Here is a 17,598-nt window from a genome sequence, read left to right as displayed (position 1 = left end):
ATACATTAGTACACTTATTATTGTGATAACGGAAAGGAAACATAAACAATAGAAAGGTAGTTACTCTAGTCAACTTTACTTATATATATAGTGTAATGAGTATCACAAGTGAAGAATTGAACTATTTAATATGGCGATATTGCCAGGAGGCTGGGCATGAAGTGTCTGCTCTAGCATTACAAGAAGAAACGAGAGTTCTGGAATTCGATGAGAAGTATAAAAATACCGTACCGTTGGGTACGTTGGTCAATTTAGTACAAAAAGGTATATTATATTCTGAGAGTGAGTTACTGGTCAAATACAACGGTGAAGTCGCTCCTATAGATGAAACCCATTACAAAGAAGATTTTAACCTTGTACAAGCATTGCAAATTGATAAGGAAAAATATCCAGATTTAGTTTCAAACGGAAAATTTATATTAGAACATGATTCAGAATATGTTAAATCACAAGCAGGTTCAATTTGTAGTAATACTGAAACTACTGCAAACGAAAATGCTGACAAAAGTAAACATGAAAATAATATAGAAAGTGATAAGATATTAATGGAGAGCTCGAAAAATGAAAATATAAATAAAGCTGACAATTTTATCAAGACATTAAAAGAGGTACAGGAGCTAGATGTTATTTCACTCTCTTCTTGGAATCCAGTAGAGTCAGCAATGCTTGCATATGGAGATAACAACTCTGTTGCAAAATTAATCAAATATGCAGTTGATAAAGATACTTCTGAGTGGAGAGTGGAAAATACTTACGAGTTAAGGCATCCATCAGCCTTGGCTGTGTCTTCTACTAGCACATCAAATAAAATATCAGCACTAGCATGGTCACCAAATGGTGAAAGTATTATAACAGGTGTTCAAAATGGAGAATTAAGAATTTGGAGTAAAGATGGTAGGTTGCAAAACGTGTTGAACTTTCACAGATCTGCCATTGTCACTGTGAAATGGAATACTTTGGGTAATTATTTCATAAGCAGTGACGTGGATAATGTAACAATTTTATGGAATTCTCAGACGGGAACTGCTATGCAACATCTGGACTTAAAGGAATCTTCTTCTTCATCTCATTCATTGGGAGTTGATCTAGAATGGGTAGATGATAGTAGATTTGTGATTCCTGGGCTGGATAACACGATAGTAGTATTCCATGCATTTGAAAAGAAACCATTGGGTAAACTTCAAGGACACCAAAGTGCTATTAGTGTATTAGAAATGAACAAGAAAAGTCGATTATTATTGAGCGCTTCTGATGATCATACATTAAGAGTATGGTTAGGTGGTAGTAGTAATTCTAGTAATTGCTTTTATGGACACTCTCAAAGCATTGTTTCAGGTTCTTGGATTGACGAAAAATACATTATATCATCCTCCATGGATGGTTCAACTCGTATTTGGTCTCGTAAAAATAATGCATTAGTTGGTTTATCTATTGCAGATGATATACCTATATTTGCTGGACAATTATCACATGATAAGACTAAATATGCTGTAGGTTTTATGGATGGTCAAATAATTATATATGACATTAAATCTGCTATTAATACTCTAAATAAGAATTTAGAGAGCCGAGATGAAATGAATAGAAATAATAACAGCAATCTAGGACCTATAGCAATACCAATATATGGTAACTATCAATGTCGCAAAGAAGGTAAATGCATTTTTGATATATCATGGAATATTGAATCTAATGCAATCTCTGTTGCATACTCTAGTAGCAATGGTATCATAATTGCATTATAAATTAAAGATTTCCTAGCATATAACAGTGTCCTGTAATTAAACTATAGATTATAAATTTTTTTTTCGATAAACTGAAGTTCACTTCATATTTATATAGCTCCATATCTGTGATTGTATTATTATATAATTTTAGAAAATAACGTTAGCAAATTTATCAAGTGCTGAATCATCAATATCCCTTGTTTATAAGAAGTATATTGCTCTCCTTAATGGTTTAAAATTATCGAACTCATTTCATTATGTTGACTTTATAATGGCGACCAAGAAACAATTTCTACACGATGCGATTATTATTCCGAATGGTAAAAACCGTATAATCTTTCTATTTAAGAAACCAACATTCTTGTAGAATAGCGATTATTATAAAGTGAATTTATCAATGATACTGTCACATTTTGTACATTAATAAACAGAGAGGTATAACTAGATTAAAGAGACATAATGGATGCTATTAGTGATCCAGCTTTTCAAAACACACAGATTCATTCTTTGAATAGTGATGAAACACCTTCCTTATTGACTGTGATTATTGATACTTCTCCCAGATTATGGGCAGAGTTAGATGGAGATATGAAGGAAGATGGATCTATTATCAAGGTTTTAAGATCCATGCTTGTATTTTTGAATGCTCATTTAGCAACAAATAATGCTAACAAAGTTGCAGTTATTGCTGCTCATTCACAAGGTATTAAATATTTATATCCTATTAATACTAGTCATGCTAATAAAAACAAGACTAATGAAATAAGTACAAGTAAGAAAGATTTGGCAATTATTAACCCAAATATGTATAGACAATTTAGAAATGTTGATGAATCTTTGGTGGAAGAGATATACAAGATTTTTCAAAAAGAAAAAGCTGAATATTTGGAGAAACCAAAGCAAAAAAGTACACTAGCTGGGGCAATGTCTGCTGGGTTGACATATATAAATAGAATAGTTAAAAACGAAGAGAATTATACTTTGAAATCTAGGCTTGTGGTTATAACATGTGGAGGAAATGCATATACTGATAATAAAGTTGAAGAAGTAATACAATACATTCCAATTATGAATTGTATTTTCTCTGCTACAAAAATGAAATGTCCTATTGATGTGGTAAAGATAGGTGGCAGTTCAGAATCTACTTTCTTACAACAGGCAACTGACGCAACAAGCGGTATATACTTATATGTTAAAGATTATCATGGACTAATCCAGTATCTTTTAACTGCCATGTTCATTGAGCCATCTTTGAGATCAACCATCGTGAAGCCAAATAGCAAAAGTATTGACTTTAGAACTTCATGTTATATTACTGGTAAAGTTGTGGCAGTTGGGTTTATTTGTTCTATTTGTTTATGTGTAATGTCAATCTTACCACCAAACAACAAATGCCCAGCATGCGATTCAGTATTCGATGAGAAGGTCATAGTCAAACTAAAAAGAAAACCAATAATACCTGGTATGGTTAAGAAAGTTACCAAGAATAAATAAACAAAAAAAAACAATTTAGAGAACTTCAGGCAAAACACTATCTACAAGCACATGTCATGCTGCATATATAACTAGGCAAATACATATATATCTTAACAAATTAGACGGTTATGTATTTATCAGTACTCTCTAATGCATTATCAAATTAGACTAATAACAAAATAAACGCCTATCGATAAATACTATACCTTGCACAACATTTATTAATATACCATCACATCCATTCAATGGGTCATAACATCTCTGACTGATATCAATTGATATCTTTCCATAAGAGTCACTTTAAGGAGCAAGAGTAAAATTGTTTGAAGTGAAAAATTGAATGACTACTGAAAATGAAAAACATTCTAAGATCTTAAAAAGAATTTTGGATAACATTGAATAATTAGAAAGTTAGTTACTGTAGTTATCTAGTTATTATAACTTGATCGAGTTGATTTAAGCCATTCAATTTATTAAGTATTATTGAAACAATCATTTTTGACAACATAATTTAACTGATCTATATAAAAACTGTCTGCTTTATAAACACGATAAAAATATTAGACTTATAATTTTGGTAGATGCTATTTCAAGTGACATTTTGAGTTTGGATATTACATATATAGAGTGGCTTAATTGTTTAATATTTATTAGCGTTGATCTAAACTATGTCAGACGAAGCAGGATCTTCAGTTTTCCTTGAAGATGAAACACATCAATATAATCATGATAGCCTAAGGATTGTGAAAGATTTATTTGCCGGTACAACTGGTGGTATTGCCCAAGTTCTGGTAGGTCAACCTTTCGATACTACGAAAGTTAGACTTCAAACTTCCACAGCAGAAGATATTACCACAATGAAAGTTATCAAAGATTTAGTGAAACATGAAGGATTAAAAGGTTTTTATAAAGGTACCTTGACACCATTAATTGGTGTTGGTGCTTGTGTATCAGTGCAATTTGGTGTCAATGAATATATGAAAAGGCTTTTGAAAACGTATAACAAAACTTATAAAGGCATTGATTCAAAAATTTTATCATTACCGCAATACTATGCATGTGGGTTGACTGGTGGTTTAGTTAACTCATTTTTATCATCTCCAATAGAACATATAAGAATCAGATTACAAATACAAAAGAATTCAGGTAAGAATGCAGAGTTCAGTGGACCATTAGATTGTATCAAGAAATTGTTGAAACAAAAGCAGTTGATGAGAGGTTTACCGGTCATGATGGTTAGAGCAGGTCATGGTTTAGGTGTATATTTTCTTGTATATGAAGCTTTGATTGCAAATCAAATCAAAAAGAAATCTATCAACAGAGAAGATATTAAATCTTGGAGATTGTGTTTATACGGTGCCACTGCAGGTACGTTACTATGGATTGCAGTTTATCCAATTGATGTTATTAAATCGATTATACAATCGGACAATTTAAAGAGTCCAAAATACGGCACTTCTTTATTTAAAGTAGGAAGGCAGCTGTATCTAAAGGAAGGTTTGCCTGTATTCTTTAAAGGTCTCCTGCCAACAATGCTTAGAGCCACTCCAGCTAATGCAGTTACATTCACTGTTTTTGAAACTTCCATGAGATTGATGGGTTAGAAATGAATATAAATTAATGATTTGAGAAATAATATGTATTTAAATTCAAGACTTACATATGATTATAGACAAAATAAAAGAACTTGATAGTTACGCTATCGTAAGCTTGGCTTATCGAACTTAGTTTATATCAATACATTACGGTGCTTGGTATTAAATAATGAATATTATAAAGAATAAAAAAGAAATGACATCCTTACTCTACAAAAGTAGCATACTGAAGTTCTTTCCTATGAGGTTTAGACCATATTTCTAAAAGAACTTTTCTTAGAAGCTATGAATAAAATCGAAATTGTGTATAAACTCAATTTTAAATATTCAGCGATCATAACAGAGAAAGTAACAATTCGACTAAGATAACTACAAGACATTTATTTTGTCTTACAGTAGATTTGTATTTATTGTTCGTTATTAGAATATATTATTATTTATGGGTCAATCTGCCAATTCTATAAATTTTAAGGGCTTTCTACATTTTTTGTTTTAAGAATAAATTTAGTTTACGATAGAACTTTAATTACGTTTTAAAATCTTTTCTGGATTTTTCAATATCGAATCTTGTACCTGTGTCATTAGATCAGTACCCTTGAAACATATTATTAATCCAATTATTGTAATAAAAAATAACCTTCCATCTTTGCTTCTTTGCATATTATTTTCTGTATTTGAACCAGCCTCTTTTTTGTCTTCCCAAGTGCCTGCTTCCCAATATTGTGGGTTATTACATCTGCCTTGTTGATACATAGTCTTATAATCTTTCTCGAAATTTTCATTAAACGTGTTAGGCCAATTGTTATCATAAAGTGATGCTTTGGGATTTGTCAGAATTGATTTTGAGCTAGAAATAAGGTTAAATCTTTCCAATTTCTCTTCATCACTTAACAAGTTTGATTTATCCATTGCCTTGGTTCTGTAGACCCTAATATTGTTAGAAACATCAGGATGATATATTTTTACGGCATTCAAATATTTTTTCTTTATTGAAGCTAATGTTTGCTTATTAAATGGACGACTTACATTCTCAATACCAAAAATCTGAACAGGGGAGGGATGATTCATTAATGGCCATTGTGCATCGAACACATAATGTATATCTTTCCCTACCCGTTGATAAGATCCTAAAGCACCATCAGTACTGTTTTGGGGACAGTTAGAATTCAAACGAAAAGTATATTTAGCAAATAATGCAGGCTTCCAAATATTGAAGTAAGGAAGTTTCCATAATAGTACCTGGGACATTTGCTAACAGTGGCTGATAACTCTTTAGAACAAAGTCAAGTTATAAGGTATTAATTACAGAATCTAGAAGCATTGAACTATCCTTGAAATATAATTAGGGTTATGTTATATGATAGTTTAGTTATTATCTTGTTTCGATATTTCAAAATAGTTTCACTAACAGATCGCTCTATAAAACTTAGAGTTTGTTAATATCTTGAGGGTAAAGGCCTACAAATTTCAATGAAAAATGAAAAGATATCAAAAGATAACTGATTAATTGGAATTCATCAAAATTTTTATTAAAAGTCTATTGCTCCTGCGATGTGATGATATGTAGGATACATTATATATTGGATGTTGTCTGTTTGAACTGTTCTATTTCTTATTGAGGTATGTTCTTTTCAATTGATTCAATATTTGGAAGAATCGTGGAGTAGTCATCTAGAGATATAATAATTGAAAAATGTCAACCACAGGTCAATGGGATAAAAAGGGTATGGATATTGCTTTTGAAGAAGCAGAATTGGGCTATAAAGAAGGTGGTGTACCTATCGGTGGTTGTTTGATTAACAATGCTGATGGTGCTGTTTTGGGCCGTGGTCATAATATGAGATTCCAGAAAGATTCTGCCACTTTACACGGTGAAATTGCTACTTTAGAGAATTGTGGTAGATTAGAAGGTAAAGTTTATAAAAACACTACTCTATACACCACTTTATCTCCATGTGACATGTGTACTGGTGCTATTTTGATGTATGGTGTTCCTCGTGTGGTTATTGGTGAAAATATTAATTTTAAGAGTCCAGGTGAAGAATATTTGGCCTCTAGAAATACTGAAGTAGTCATCGTTGATGATGAAAGATGTAAAACTGTTATGAAGAAGTTCATCGATGAGAGACCACAAGATTGGTTTGAAGATATTGGTGAATAAAGATCTTGATCGCATATAAATTATGTACATTAATTTTAAAGGAAATATATATAATTTAAGATACATTTGATCACAGCAAGTAAATATAGAAAAGTAATGGACTATGTCTATTATATTGAGTTTATTTTATATGTTGCATGATTTTATAAAATGGTTTTTGAATTTGGATTTCTATATTAATACATCGATTATATTAACTATTATAATTCCTTTAAGTTAAAGAAGACAATAATATTGCAAAAGAGGAGTATTTTGTTAAGTTTCCTTTGATTAAGCCTTGACTTCAGCTTCAACATCATTTTCAACTGGTGTTGGTGGAAGTGGTTGTGGAGAGATGATATCCATGTAACATACTAATAACGATAATAACGATAGAGCAATTCTAATAGCTGGGGTTTGTTCAGCAGGGTTTGTTTCTGGCTTTGGTCTATTTTCTAATTTAGTGAATTCGTTATCTTCTTCAGCACTGTTTAAATAATAATGGAAGGATTGAATCAATGCAAACCAACCAACGAATTTATTTCTTAAAAACATTGCAACCATTGGCATAGACTGGTTGACCATACCTGACATACCTTGGGATAAAGCCACACTATCACTTGGTAATGGGACATGTTTATATCTTCAATAAAATAAATCAATAGAGTAATATTATAAATAAAGTTAGTAAACGAAGTTAATTGATTATGTTGTAACATTAGAAAAAATAATTTGAGGTTACTCCACATACTTCACTGCTAAATCAGCTCTCTTTGTGTTATTTAAAGCCATGTTAGTGTATTGTTGTTCTATTTAAGTACTTGCAGTAGCACAAGAAATGATATATGATATAATTTTAAATAACAAATAACAATATTGGACCTATATTTTATTATTGTTCATTTTATCATTAACTTTTCAATTATATAATATCTTCAAATTTCAAAATTGAATATGGATCCCAGAGCCGTTGCGGGATATCACATAGACTGCAAAAGAGTATGGAAAGAGAAGAGTAAAAATGTCTTATAAATAAATGTTGAATGGTCGAAGTATTTCACACACCTGTACTTAGTAATGCCAGATGTTACAAGATTAATTGCATGTTTGCAGAAATCAGATGCGAAATGTCTATGAATTAGTAAACTCTCTATATATGTATATATGCGGATGCACGAAGGTGATGTGCTTAATTAAAGGAATAATTTGACGTCAACTTATGAATGTTTTTCTGATCAACTGGATATAACTCTAGTTGCTGGAATTTTGTTGCCTTTGGATGGTAGTAGAAACCCTTGATACTACCGTTCAACTGGTCGTGCACTACATAATAGTAGCCGTCGAAATTTGCGCCTCTTATATTAGATGCATAATTGAAAGAGTCCTCCGTGTCATCTGGCTGAACTGAGGATGGAAGTAAGAACCTTTCCTTCCATCTCATAAATATAAACCTTTGGTTTCTATAGTTGTCTATGTTTAAGGGTATCCTCCCGTTTAGATAGTCGTCGACGTTCATAGAATCCCGAACTGAACAAGAGGAGATGCCTTTCTTGCCGGTGCTTGAATCTCCATCATGTTTATGAAATCTACTATTACTCTCGTATTCGTTGTAAGAAGCTCTTATCACATGTCTGTAATTGTGAAAATTTGACCAATGCTCATAATCATTTGCATCATCTGATAGAAAACTAGCCAACGATTCATCCGATAGCAAATCTATCTTGCTATTCTTGACCCAATCTGAAGACAAGAACCCGAAACTCGCGTCGCACTCGCTATTCGAAGTGACTACATATGAGTCGAAGTATGTGGTAATTTCTGGGTTCACAGCAGTTAAATTTTTTATTGTAAGAGAGCCGGTGATATGCGGCTCAGTAGCACCACCCAGCGAGTCGCGAGTAGGGAGCAAGACATTGCTTAGCTCTATGACCACTTCGTAACTTTTATAGCCTGATATCTGATGGCCTTTAAACACCATGTTTTGCCTCAGATAATCAGTGTGAAGATGTTTTGATAACGTAGGTGAAGGAACTGAGCACGTGTAATTTGAGGTATCCCCGTGTATATATTTTTTCCTGGCAGTGCCGCTGTTCGAAACTCTGTGCTGGGAAGTAGCAGTCTGTGGGGGGGACGCAGTCTGCAACATTGTACAGCTATCTATTTTTGATATAGTGCTATCATTCTGATCGGAAAGACTCGCTGGTTCGACATCATTGGCAGCAGCCACAACCAACGATAGGGATGATGACAGATGGTTTAATTTCAAGTAACTATGGTTATGAGAAATGACATCGATTTCCTTCGAACCGTTTCGATTCTTTGATTTGATCTCGTTGACTGGGATGTTTCTCTTTGCATGAAAACTGTCGTGAATCATGGTAAAGCAACAGTCCTGAAGTGTATGTATGCGTGTGTGGGAGGATGTGATACAAGTTTTGAGTTGATAACGTGATAAAAACAATAAAAACCGAGATGACCAGATGGCACTCAAACAGCTCCTTTTATATATGTGCACATAAGATACAATATATACGATAGATAGCACATCACTAAAAATCTTTGCTTACCTGAGACCGAACAATGGTCTGTTTAATGTCTCATCGAAGAATTATACATCTCATCTCATCGCAAAATTCCTGTATTTTCGCTGATTCATACAAAGAAATAGCATTGCTAGTGACAAGAAGAGGACAAGTAATTAGCAACCATGGCGCCGGGATGAAAAATTGCAGCTTCGCTTAATCCACTCAAGGGACGGCGACGAGAGGTGCGGTGGGTGCGCAGGATTGTGTGTAGGCGATGTGGGGGGTGCAGTGCAATCACAGCGCCCGTCGTTTCTTTTCCGGGGGCAGAGCGGCTGCGCCGCAGTGGACAGCCGCAGCAGCGGCTGTGGACAGCAAAAAGAAATGCTCCCGTACGGAAGGCAAGAACAAATCCCGCACAGCCTTGACAGAGGAAGGCGGGAAAAATGAAAGAAGAAACGAGAAAAAACGAGAAAAAGAAAATACACTCGAGCACGTGACTGCAACGGCGTGGTCACGTGCTCGTAATTTGTAATCACGTGCTTGGTGCGTTTTCACGTTGTTACCCGGCGCTGCATCTTTGCCACTGGTTCACGCATCAAATTGTCTTCTTCCGTCATCGTCCCAGCATCGCTTTCATTCTGGACATGAGCTGCATGCTTCTGGAAACTCTCTTGTTCAACATATGCAAAATCGAGTTACGGTGTAGATATATATATATGGCCGTGGATGCACCGATGTGTATATATATGTGTGTATCTCTGGCATTTCGCAAACACATATAAGCTTACGACTGTTGCAGGCTTCTAGAAGACCAAAAAAAACCAATCCACACCCGCACTCGCCTCACGATGAACCCTCAAGTTACTAATATTGTCATCATGCTTGTCATGATGCAATTGGCTAAGAAATTGGACATGGAGGATCCTGTCATCGTTAACTACATCAGAATCCTATACTGTTCCTGCCAAGCCGCCACCTTCTTGATCTACCAATACACAAGAAGCAAGATCGTCAAGAAGAATGACATGACCACCATGAAATACGTTGCTCCAGGTGGTTTAATGACTGGTCAATCCGAAACTTTGGAAGTCACCACCGTTAAAGACTATGATTTGAAGCAAATTGATTCATCCATCAAGTCCATTTACTCAGGTTTGGCTATGATGGGTTTCATGCATTTCTATTTACACTACACTAACCCATTATTCATGCAATCGATCTCCCCAGTTAAAGCTGCGCTAGAAAACAATGAAGTGCAAATTCATTTATTTGGTAAAGCCGCTACTGGTGATTTGAAGAGACCATTCAAACAATCATCTATGTTTGGGCCAATGGGTGGTGAAGCTAAGACTGATAAGAAATCCATTGAAGAAGCCGAAAAGGCTGGTATGGGCGGTGTCAAGGCTGAATAGTTCCATGAACCGTTTCGCTTCCAATGCCATTTCAAAAGATCTGCTTTTTATTTCTTCACGTTTACGAAAACAGGAATTATATACATACATTTACCTATATACACACATATCCAGATGTATAGTCAGCACTTTATTTGAGATACATATAAACTTATAAAACATATAAATTTAACCGCCACTTATTTGTGTGAATGGCTCTTTTGCTTTTGTTATTTTGAAATTTGATATGATGGTTGATGTTCAGTGGCTTGATATTAAAAACAATGAACAGCTTTAAAAGATTTTGTTTTAGAGACTATTATGTATATATTGTGACATGTATCGAGTACAGCGACGTGATGACCTTGTTTTGAAAAGAATGCTATGCAAAGTTTTGATACTAGGGGCCGGTGGTCTAGGTTGCGAACTGCTGAAAAATCTGGTTATGCTTAATGAAATAGTCAATGAGATTCATATCATTGACTATGATACGATCGAGTTGACTAACCTGAATCGACAGTTCCTGTTCACTACAAACGATATTGGAAAATCAAAAGCTGAAGTGGCAGCCAACTACATTAAATCACATTTCCCAAAGTTAATAAATGAAGATAAATTGAAAATTGTAGCTCATTACAAAGATTTGACTAAGGTCCCTATTGGATTCTTAAGTAAATTTGATTTTGTTATTTCTGGCTTGGATGCAATTGAACCACGCAGATTCATCAACCAAAAATTGGTTGAATTAACAAGAACAACGAATTTCGAAAAGTGCATACCGTTTATAGATGGAGGTGTAGAAGGTTTAAAAGGCCACGCAAAGACAATTATACCAGGTATTACTGCTTGTTGGGAGTGCTCGATAGATACATTTCCGCTTACACAACTCACAGTTCCAATGTGTACTATAATAAACAACCCAAGGAATATCGACCACATTATAGAGTATGTGGTTTCAGTAGAGTTGAAAAATTTGAACTATGATAACGAAGAGGATCAAAACACATTGCTATCGCATTGCATCCAAAGAGCAAATAAATACAATATTGAACTTGACCCATTGAAATTTAATACAAATTACATTATTGGAATCGTGAAAAAAATTATTCCAAATGTATGTACAACAAATGCAATCATTGCCGGTCAATGTTGCAATGAACTATTGAAAATATACTACGACTTAAGTGACTTTGATAATTTAGAAAACTTCACAAATTATAATGGATCTCAAGGATCATATTTAATTAGTTTTTCTCACGACAGGATGCCTGACTGTGTGATATGTGGTGATATATAAATATAAGTAACATTATTATAAGTTGGTATATATATATATATATATATGAAGATACAACTTGTCAACCCTCGGCGTCAGCCATTAAAACTTGTCATAATTATGTTTCTTCTTATCCAGCCTCATTACAATTACTTTATGTGACTGTTTTTCTTAATAGCGGAAGTTAAACTTCCAACTGTGATTCGATATTGGAATTTAAGAGATTAATCAGATGAGTAATACAGTTTCGCATTCGATTCTGAAAAGGTATTTAGTTTTAAATAAATTATATGTATTAATGATTAACAGTAATATATATGAAATAACATTAAAGATTTTACATCATAATATTTTAACCGCAAATTTATTCCGAACCGTTTCAACACAATACAAACTGCCCTTAATTGCATCAAGAAAATGTTTATGAATATAAAGTCTAATCCTGTGAGCAATAAAGCTGTATTTGGTATATTAGGAGCATCAAAAGTACTGCGAACAAATCATGTCTTCCAAAACCCACTGATATTCCAAGAATCATTACCTAAAATACGTTTTTACTCAACTTCAACATCAGACCCTAATAAAAGTACCGAAAGCAATAATTTGAAGGCAGATTTAGATGAGAAATTTGTGGAGCCTTCGAACGTCATCAATAAAGATTCGACCTTATATTTCAATGTAACAGAGAGAGCTGTAAAAAGATTAGCCGACATTTTCAAAGAATCTAAACAATCGTTGAAAATATCTGTTGAAAGTGGTGGTTGTCATGGCTTTCAATACAATCTAAAATTAATTCCCTTCGAAGAACTCACTCTAATTAAGAAAGACTTTGGTGATAATCTTATAAAATCAAGTAAAAATGACCCCTTAGTTACTAAGAATTCTGATAGTAATGCTGATGAGCTTGATGATGAGCTTGATGATGAAATGTTCGATGATTTTGACATGGATGAGGTCCCAGAGTCATCATTGAATGATAAAAAAGTAATCTATGAATTTCCTAATTCTGCCGCCATAGTAACAGATAAAAGTTCATTGAAAATATTAAACAAAACCTACTTAACCTACACAACGGAACTTATAGGTTCAACTTTTAAGATCAAAGGTGGCAACATGAAAAGCTCCTGTGGTTGTGGAAGTAGTTTTGATGTTGATATCTAATGAAGATTTCTAACACATTATTTGGCATAGTATACATAGTTCATATCGTGTATATTCATTACTGTATATATTATTATTATTATTACGGTATTATTTAAATATCAAAGCAGCTAATAAATCATATTCTTATCATTCTTTTGAATTTTGAACTTGTTTTAATATTGTATGGATGATGTTATCTCTCATGGAAAATGCAGTGGTGATAGTATTATATTTCGTAATCTTTAAATGATTTAATAAAGTTATTGAATTTAAAGGTATGATATCTGTCTTGATGCCAGTTTCTTCGTAAATATAGGGCAGAATTGAATTTTTAAAAGGTTTCTCATTGGATCTAAATAATTTTCTACAACTACTTGCAGGCACCTCAAAATTCATCTTCTTTAAATTATCATCAGTTGTTTTAAGATCAAAAACGAATAATGCGTTGTAAAATTTGTAATCAATATTATTAAAATTACCATTATTAAAAGAATTTGGAGAAACAGCAGTATCACAGATATCTATCATTTGAATATTATTAAACTGTAACTTCCATATTATACAATTTATCTCTGACTTCAACCATTCGATAAATATAAAACTATACCTCTCATCTGTACCTGCATAACAAAATACCATTGGTATTTCTAAATCATTGTTCTCTATGCACATAATTTTGAACCTGCCATCGCCAATAACTTCATATTCAAGTTCAAAACAACTATAAGTGTTCTTTGTCGACGAATTTAAATCTTGATCTTCTTCTATCACGTTTTTATAGATATTCAACGAGTTTCTGAATAATTTTTCTAACTCATTGTAATGCTCTTCAAGATTTATATATTTATCAACAGCATAAAAACTCCAGGCATAGGGCATCGAAAAGAAATAGGACAATATACGATATATAGTTATAGCTCGATTTGAATGAATATATAAATATAATGAAAATTTATCTTAACAGTAACGAGCGAGAGTTTATAATTTACCACAGTCACTAAAGTGTGCCTGGTCATAGACAGGTTTATATACTTCATTATATAAATAATTAGTTCATATATTCTCTTAATTCACCTAAATCGAAATCTGAAATATTAACAATAATAAAAGATAGAGCGAATATTAAAATCAAATAGGTAAAAAGGAAAAGGAAAAGGAGTATTATTCAATGGGAAAGTAAAGAAAGATATTGTAAAAGTCATATTTAAAAAAGGAAAGCTTAAATTGATTGTGTATTATTCATTGAAGTAGGTATTTGTCACAGTTTTATTGATTTTCTTATACTATTAATTCGGTAACAGCATTACAATTGATTTCAAACAATAGCATCCTAGGACATTTAGTTAAACTATGAGTGGTTTTTGGGCAAATAATAAGGATTCTATTTATTCTGGATTAAAAACAGTTGGTAAAGCTGGTTATAACGGTACTAAAACAGTAGCAAAAACTGGTTATTCTGCAGGTAAGAAGCATTATAAGAACAGCAAAAGTCAAAGGGATGGAACTACAAAACACAAGGATGATGAGGATTATTCTGGGGAAGATGAAGACGATAATGAAGGCTATAAGTATACACCCCCACCAAACCGATTACAAGATCCTGCTTCGTTTCCTGCACCACCTATTAGAGCAGGTCAAAAACAGTATGGCCCTGATGGGCAGGTGATCGAGGCAACAACAGCAATGGGGGGGCAATTTCCAAACAACGCTGCATCTCAACAGCCTCTACAACCACAATATCAGCAACCTTCACAGGTTCAGCAACCTTCACAGGGTCAGCAACTCCCACAACCTCAGTATCAGCAACCTCCACAGGCCCAGTATCAGCAATCTCCACAACCACAACCTCAATATCAGCAACCTCCACAACCTCAGTATCAGCAACCTCCACAGGCCCAGTATCAGCAATCTCCACAGGCCCAGTATCAGCAATCTCCACAACCACAACCTCAATATCAGCAACCTCCACAAGCTCAGTATCAACAGCCTCTGCAGACACAGCAACCTCTTCAGGTAGAAACAAATCAACGCTCTGTTCCGCCGCCTCCTCAACGATCAGTACAACAAGCACAACATTCTGTAAACCAAGCTCAATACAAAAGTGCTGCACCGGTAGGATCTCCTTCTTTACCACAGCAATTTTTAGCTCAACCACCTGTAGCACAAGTACAAAATCAGGAAAATCAATTGCAAAGTGAAGCATCAGTTGAACTACCGTTTAATTATCCAACAAACCAAGCTCAACTTCAGCATCAAAATTTAACTCAACCTACTTTTTCACAGTCGCCGATAACTGGAGATAGTCCACAACCTGTAAAAACGCCAAGTAATGAAGTACCTTTTGTACACCAACTACAAAATCAACTACAAAATCAATCACAAGACAAACTTCTACAGCAACATCCAGTTTCAAACAATGAGACTGAAGCTATAATGAATACTCCAAATGTAGCAGTAGTAAATAATGTAAGCGATCCGTCAACATTTACACCGACCTATACTGCTGTAAATAGACAAGTACCGCATCCAAGCGTTTATGGAAATACTGTTAGTGCTGAGTTTGTACCCTCAGCAGACGCAGTATATTCTACACAAGGTGATGCTAGTTCAGTAGCATATAATTCGGCTGTTAATATCACACCATATGATCCAAGTGCTAGTGGTCAAGAACGTGACAGTAAGAGAATTAATATTCCTTCAATTGATACGACAGCGCTACCACCACCTCCTACCCATAAAGATAGGGGATTAAATACTGTCAACAGTCCCACTGCGCAGTCTTTAACATCCGCTTCTTTTAGCCAAGAAACTCCTAGATCCAGTCCACCTATAAAAATGACCGATATCGATATCCCTGATGAATTAAATGAAACTTTAAATAATTCAGGAACTTCACAAGATGCTCAAAAGAGTAGTGAGGAACCTGAAGTAGAAAGAATTGGCATTGCCGGCTCATACGATAATTTAGCTAAAGTCAATTTTGCTCCACCTCCAAGACCATATAATGCCGTAGTTAATCAAGACAAGGCTCCTGCTGCTCCTCGTAAGATCAATAGCAGTGCTACAACTGCTCTACAATTACCACAAAGAAGAACTGCTCCAAGTTTAATAAGAAAAACAGATAACCCAATTACCCAAGAAACTAAACCGTCTAACCCTGTAAAAGATTTTTTACCACCTCCAAAACCATATAGGGCCTCTCCAATGGATTCAGATAATTTAGATAAAAATAAGAGCGGTGTTTTGTCATCAGGTGATTCCAGGTTGGATAATAAACCTTCATTCAAAGGTCTTCAACCTCCACCTCCATCTCATAACATTTCTATTAACAGTCTTACTCATGTTGCTCCTGAGCCAATTACAGCTTCGGATGATGGTAGTGAGAGTACTCCAACTAATACAGGAATTAAGTTGAGCTCCGAGATACCTATTTCCAATTTTGCACCTCCACCAAAACCCTTCAGACATGTATCAACAGATCCATCGAATGACATTGAGATTAGAAAAACCCCAGTATTGCCAGTGACAAATAACTCAAGATCACGCCCTGGAAAGAAAGCTCCGCCACCACTTGTAAAACCAAAACCTAAGAATTTGAATAAATCACTGAATAGTGAAGTATCTACTGATCCTGAAAATTCTGATTCAAAAGATATTTACAATAAAACGCAATCCAGTGCTAATAGTTCAGCCATAGTTGAGGATAGTGAATTATCACAAGTTTTGAATAAAATGAAGTTAAAGAAAACAGGCAGCATAAAAAATGTTCCTCCCAGCGCCAATTCTTCGATGAGGGAACAAACACAGAAAAAATCCCCGCCAATTATCCCAAGAAAAAAGGATACTTTAAAAACCAAGCCACCTGTTGTTCCAGCAAAGAAAGAAGCATTAAAATTACACAATGATCAGGGTTCTTCTGGGAAGGCAACTGAATTCCCAGAAGATAATGATGATGAATTTAACCCATTTCAAAAATACTTAAAGCAAGCCGTTCCAGTTGAAAATGACCGGTTACATAAATAGTGTTTTATTTACATTGTATATAAAAGTTATTACGATTTTGTATTACTTCATAGACATTTAATGACATAATGCAGTGATGAACAAATTAATTTATAAAAGACTGATGTTTTATTTTTATTAAGCTTGCAGTGATCTCTTTCCTGTGATTGAACTAGTAAGCAAAATGGATTTATCGCACTGTCGCACTTGACCATATACACCTTTTTTGAAAGCGTGAATATTGTATACTTCAATATATAATTGAAAAGTAATGTTTGCTGATGAGATTAAAAATTCAACATTTTATTGAATTAAACAGATAA

At 34.0% G+C, this 17,598-nt stretch overlaps 12 protein-coding genes across 12 annotated transcripts; 8 read left to right on the top strand and 4 right to left on the bottom strand.

The window, feature by feature from the left end:
* Positions 1-95: 95 nt before the first annotated feature.
* SIF2 (Sif2p) lies at positions 96-1,745 on the top strand (the record flags this gene model as incomplete). Its single annotated transcript, XM_003683830.1, has 1 exon — positions 96-1,745. One exon carries the CDS (start codon positions 96-98, stop codon positions 1,743-1,745), a length of 1,650 nt encoding a protein of 549 aa, XP_003683878.1.
* Positions 1,746-2,186: 441 nt separating this feature from the next.
* Positions 2,187-3,221, top strand: TFB4 (TFIIH/NER complex subunit TFB4; the record flags this gene model as incomplete). Its single annotated transcript, XM_003683829.1, has 1 exon — positions 2,187-3,221. One exon carries the CDS (start codon positions 2,187-2,189, stop codon positions 3,219-3,221), a length of 1,035 nt encoding a protein of 344 aa, XP_003683877.1.
* Positions 3,222-3,871: 650 nt separating this feature from the next.
* TPHA0A03660 (uncharacterized protein) lies at positions 3,872-4,807 on the top strand (the record flags this gene model as incomplete). Its single annotated transcript, XM_003683828.1, has 1 exon — positions 3,872-4,807. One exon carries the CDS (start codon positions 3,872-3,874, stop codon positions 4,805-4,807), a length of 936 nt encoding a protein of 311 aa, XP_003683876.1.
* A 513-nt stretch (positions 4,808-5,320) lies between these two features.
* Positions 5,321-6,046, bottom strand: TPHA0A03650 (J domain-containing protein; the record flags this gene model as incomplete). The annotated part of the gene is made up of 1 exon (XM_003683827.1): positions 5,321-6,046. The coding sequence occupies one exon, from the start codon at positions 6,044-6,046 to the stop codon at positions 5,321-5,323; it is 726 nt and encodes a 241-aa protein (XP_003683875.1).
* A 445-nt stretch (positions 6,047-6,491) lies between these two features.
* On the top strand, positions 6,492-6,959 carry FCY1 (cytosine deaminase; the record flags this gene model as incomplete). The annotated part of the gene is made up of 1 exon (XM_003683826.1): positions 6,492-6,959. The coding sequence occupies one exon, from the start codon at positions 6,492-6,494 to the stop codon at positions 6,957-6,959; it is 468 nt and encodes a 155-aa protein (XP_003683874.1).
* A 270-nt stretch (positions 6,960-7,229) lies between these two features.
* On the bottom strand, positions 7,230-7,532 carry TPHA0A03630 (uncharacterized protein; the record flags this gene model as incomplete). Its single annotated transcript, XM_003683825.1, has 1 exon — positions 7,230-7,532. The coding sequence occupies one exon, from the start codon at positions 7,530-7,532 to the stop codon at positions 7,230-7,232; it is 303 nt and encodes a 100-aa protein (XP_003683873.1).
* Positions 7,533-8,127: 595 nt separating this feature from the next.
* On the bottom strand, positions 8,128-9,315 carry VID24 (glucose-induced degradation complex subunit VID24; the record flags this gene model as incomplete). Its single annotated transcript, XM_003683824.1, has 1 exon — positions 8,128-9,315. One exon carries the CDS (start codon positions 9,313-9,315, stop codon positions 8,128-8,130), a length of 1,188 nt encoding a protein of 395 aa, XP_003683872.1.
* Positions 9,316-10,311: 996 nt separating this feature from the next.
* Positions 10,312-10,875, top strand: SND3 (Snd3p; the record flags this gene model as incomplete). Its single annotated transcript, XM_003683823.1, has 1 exon — positions 10,312-10,875. The coding sequence occupies one exon, from the start codon at positions 10,312-10,314 to the stop codon at positions 10,873-10,875; it is 564 nt and encodes a 187-aa protein (XP_003683871.1).
* A 358-nt stretch (positions 10,876-11,233) lies between these two features.
* Positions 11,234-12,151, top strand: UBA3 (NEDD8-activating protein UBA3; the record flags this gene model as incomplete). The annotated part of the gene is made up of 1 exon (XM_003683822.1): positions 11,234-12,151. The coding sequence occupies one exon, from the start codon at positions 11,234-11,236 to the stop codon at positions 12,149-12,151; it is 918 nt and encodes a 305-aa protein (XP_003683870.1).
* Positions 12,152-12,547: 396 nt separating this feature from the next.
* Positions 12,548-13,291, top strand: ISA2 (Isa2p; the record flags this gene model as incomplete). The annotated part of the gene is made up of 1 exon (XM_003683821.1): positions 12,548-13,291. One exon carries the CDS (start codon positions 12,548-12,550, stop codon positions 13,289-13,291), a length of 744 nt encoding a protein of 247 aa, XP_003683869.1.
* A 129-nt stretch (positions 13,292-13,420) lies between these two features.
* IML3 (Iml3p) lies at positions 13,421-14,152 on the bottom strand (the record flags this gene model as incomplete). The annotated part of the gene is made up of 1 exon (XM_003683820.1): positions 13,421-14,152. The coding sequence occupies one exon, from the start codon at positions 14,150-14,152 to the stop codon at positions 13,421-13,423; it is 732 nt and encodes a 243-aa protein (XP_003683868.1).
* Positions 14,153-14,623: 471 nt separating this feature from the next.
* On the top strand, positions 14,624-17,296 carry AIM3 (Aim3p; the record flags this gene model as incomplete). The annotated part of the gene is made up of 1 exon (XM_003683819.1): positions 14,624-17,296. The coding sequence occupies one exon, from the start codon at positions 14,624-14,626 to the stop codon at positions 17,294-17,296; it is 2,673 nt and encodes an 890-aa protein (XP_003683867.1).
* Between the last annotated feature and the right edge of the window lie 302 nt (positions 17,297-17,598).

The sequence above is a fragment of the Tetrapisispora phaffii genome, chromosome 1 (assembly GCF_000236905.1).
Source record: "Tetrapisispora phaffii CBS 4417 chromosome 1, complete genome".
In the NCBI taxonomy this organism is placed as follows: Eukaryota; Fungi; Ascomycota; class Saccharomycetes; order Saccharomycetales; family Saccharomycetaceae; genus Tetrapisispora; species Tetrapisispora phaffii.
This window is presented reverse-complemented; position numbering and strand designations above follow the sequence as displayed.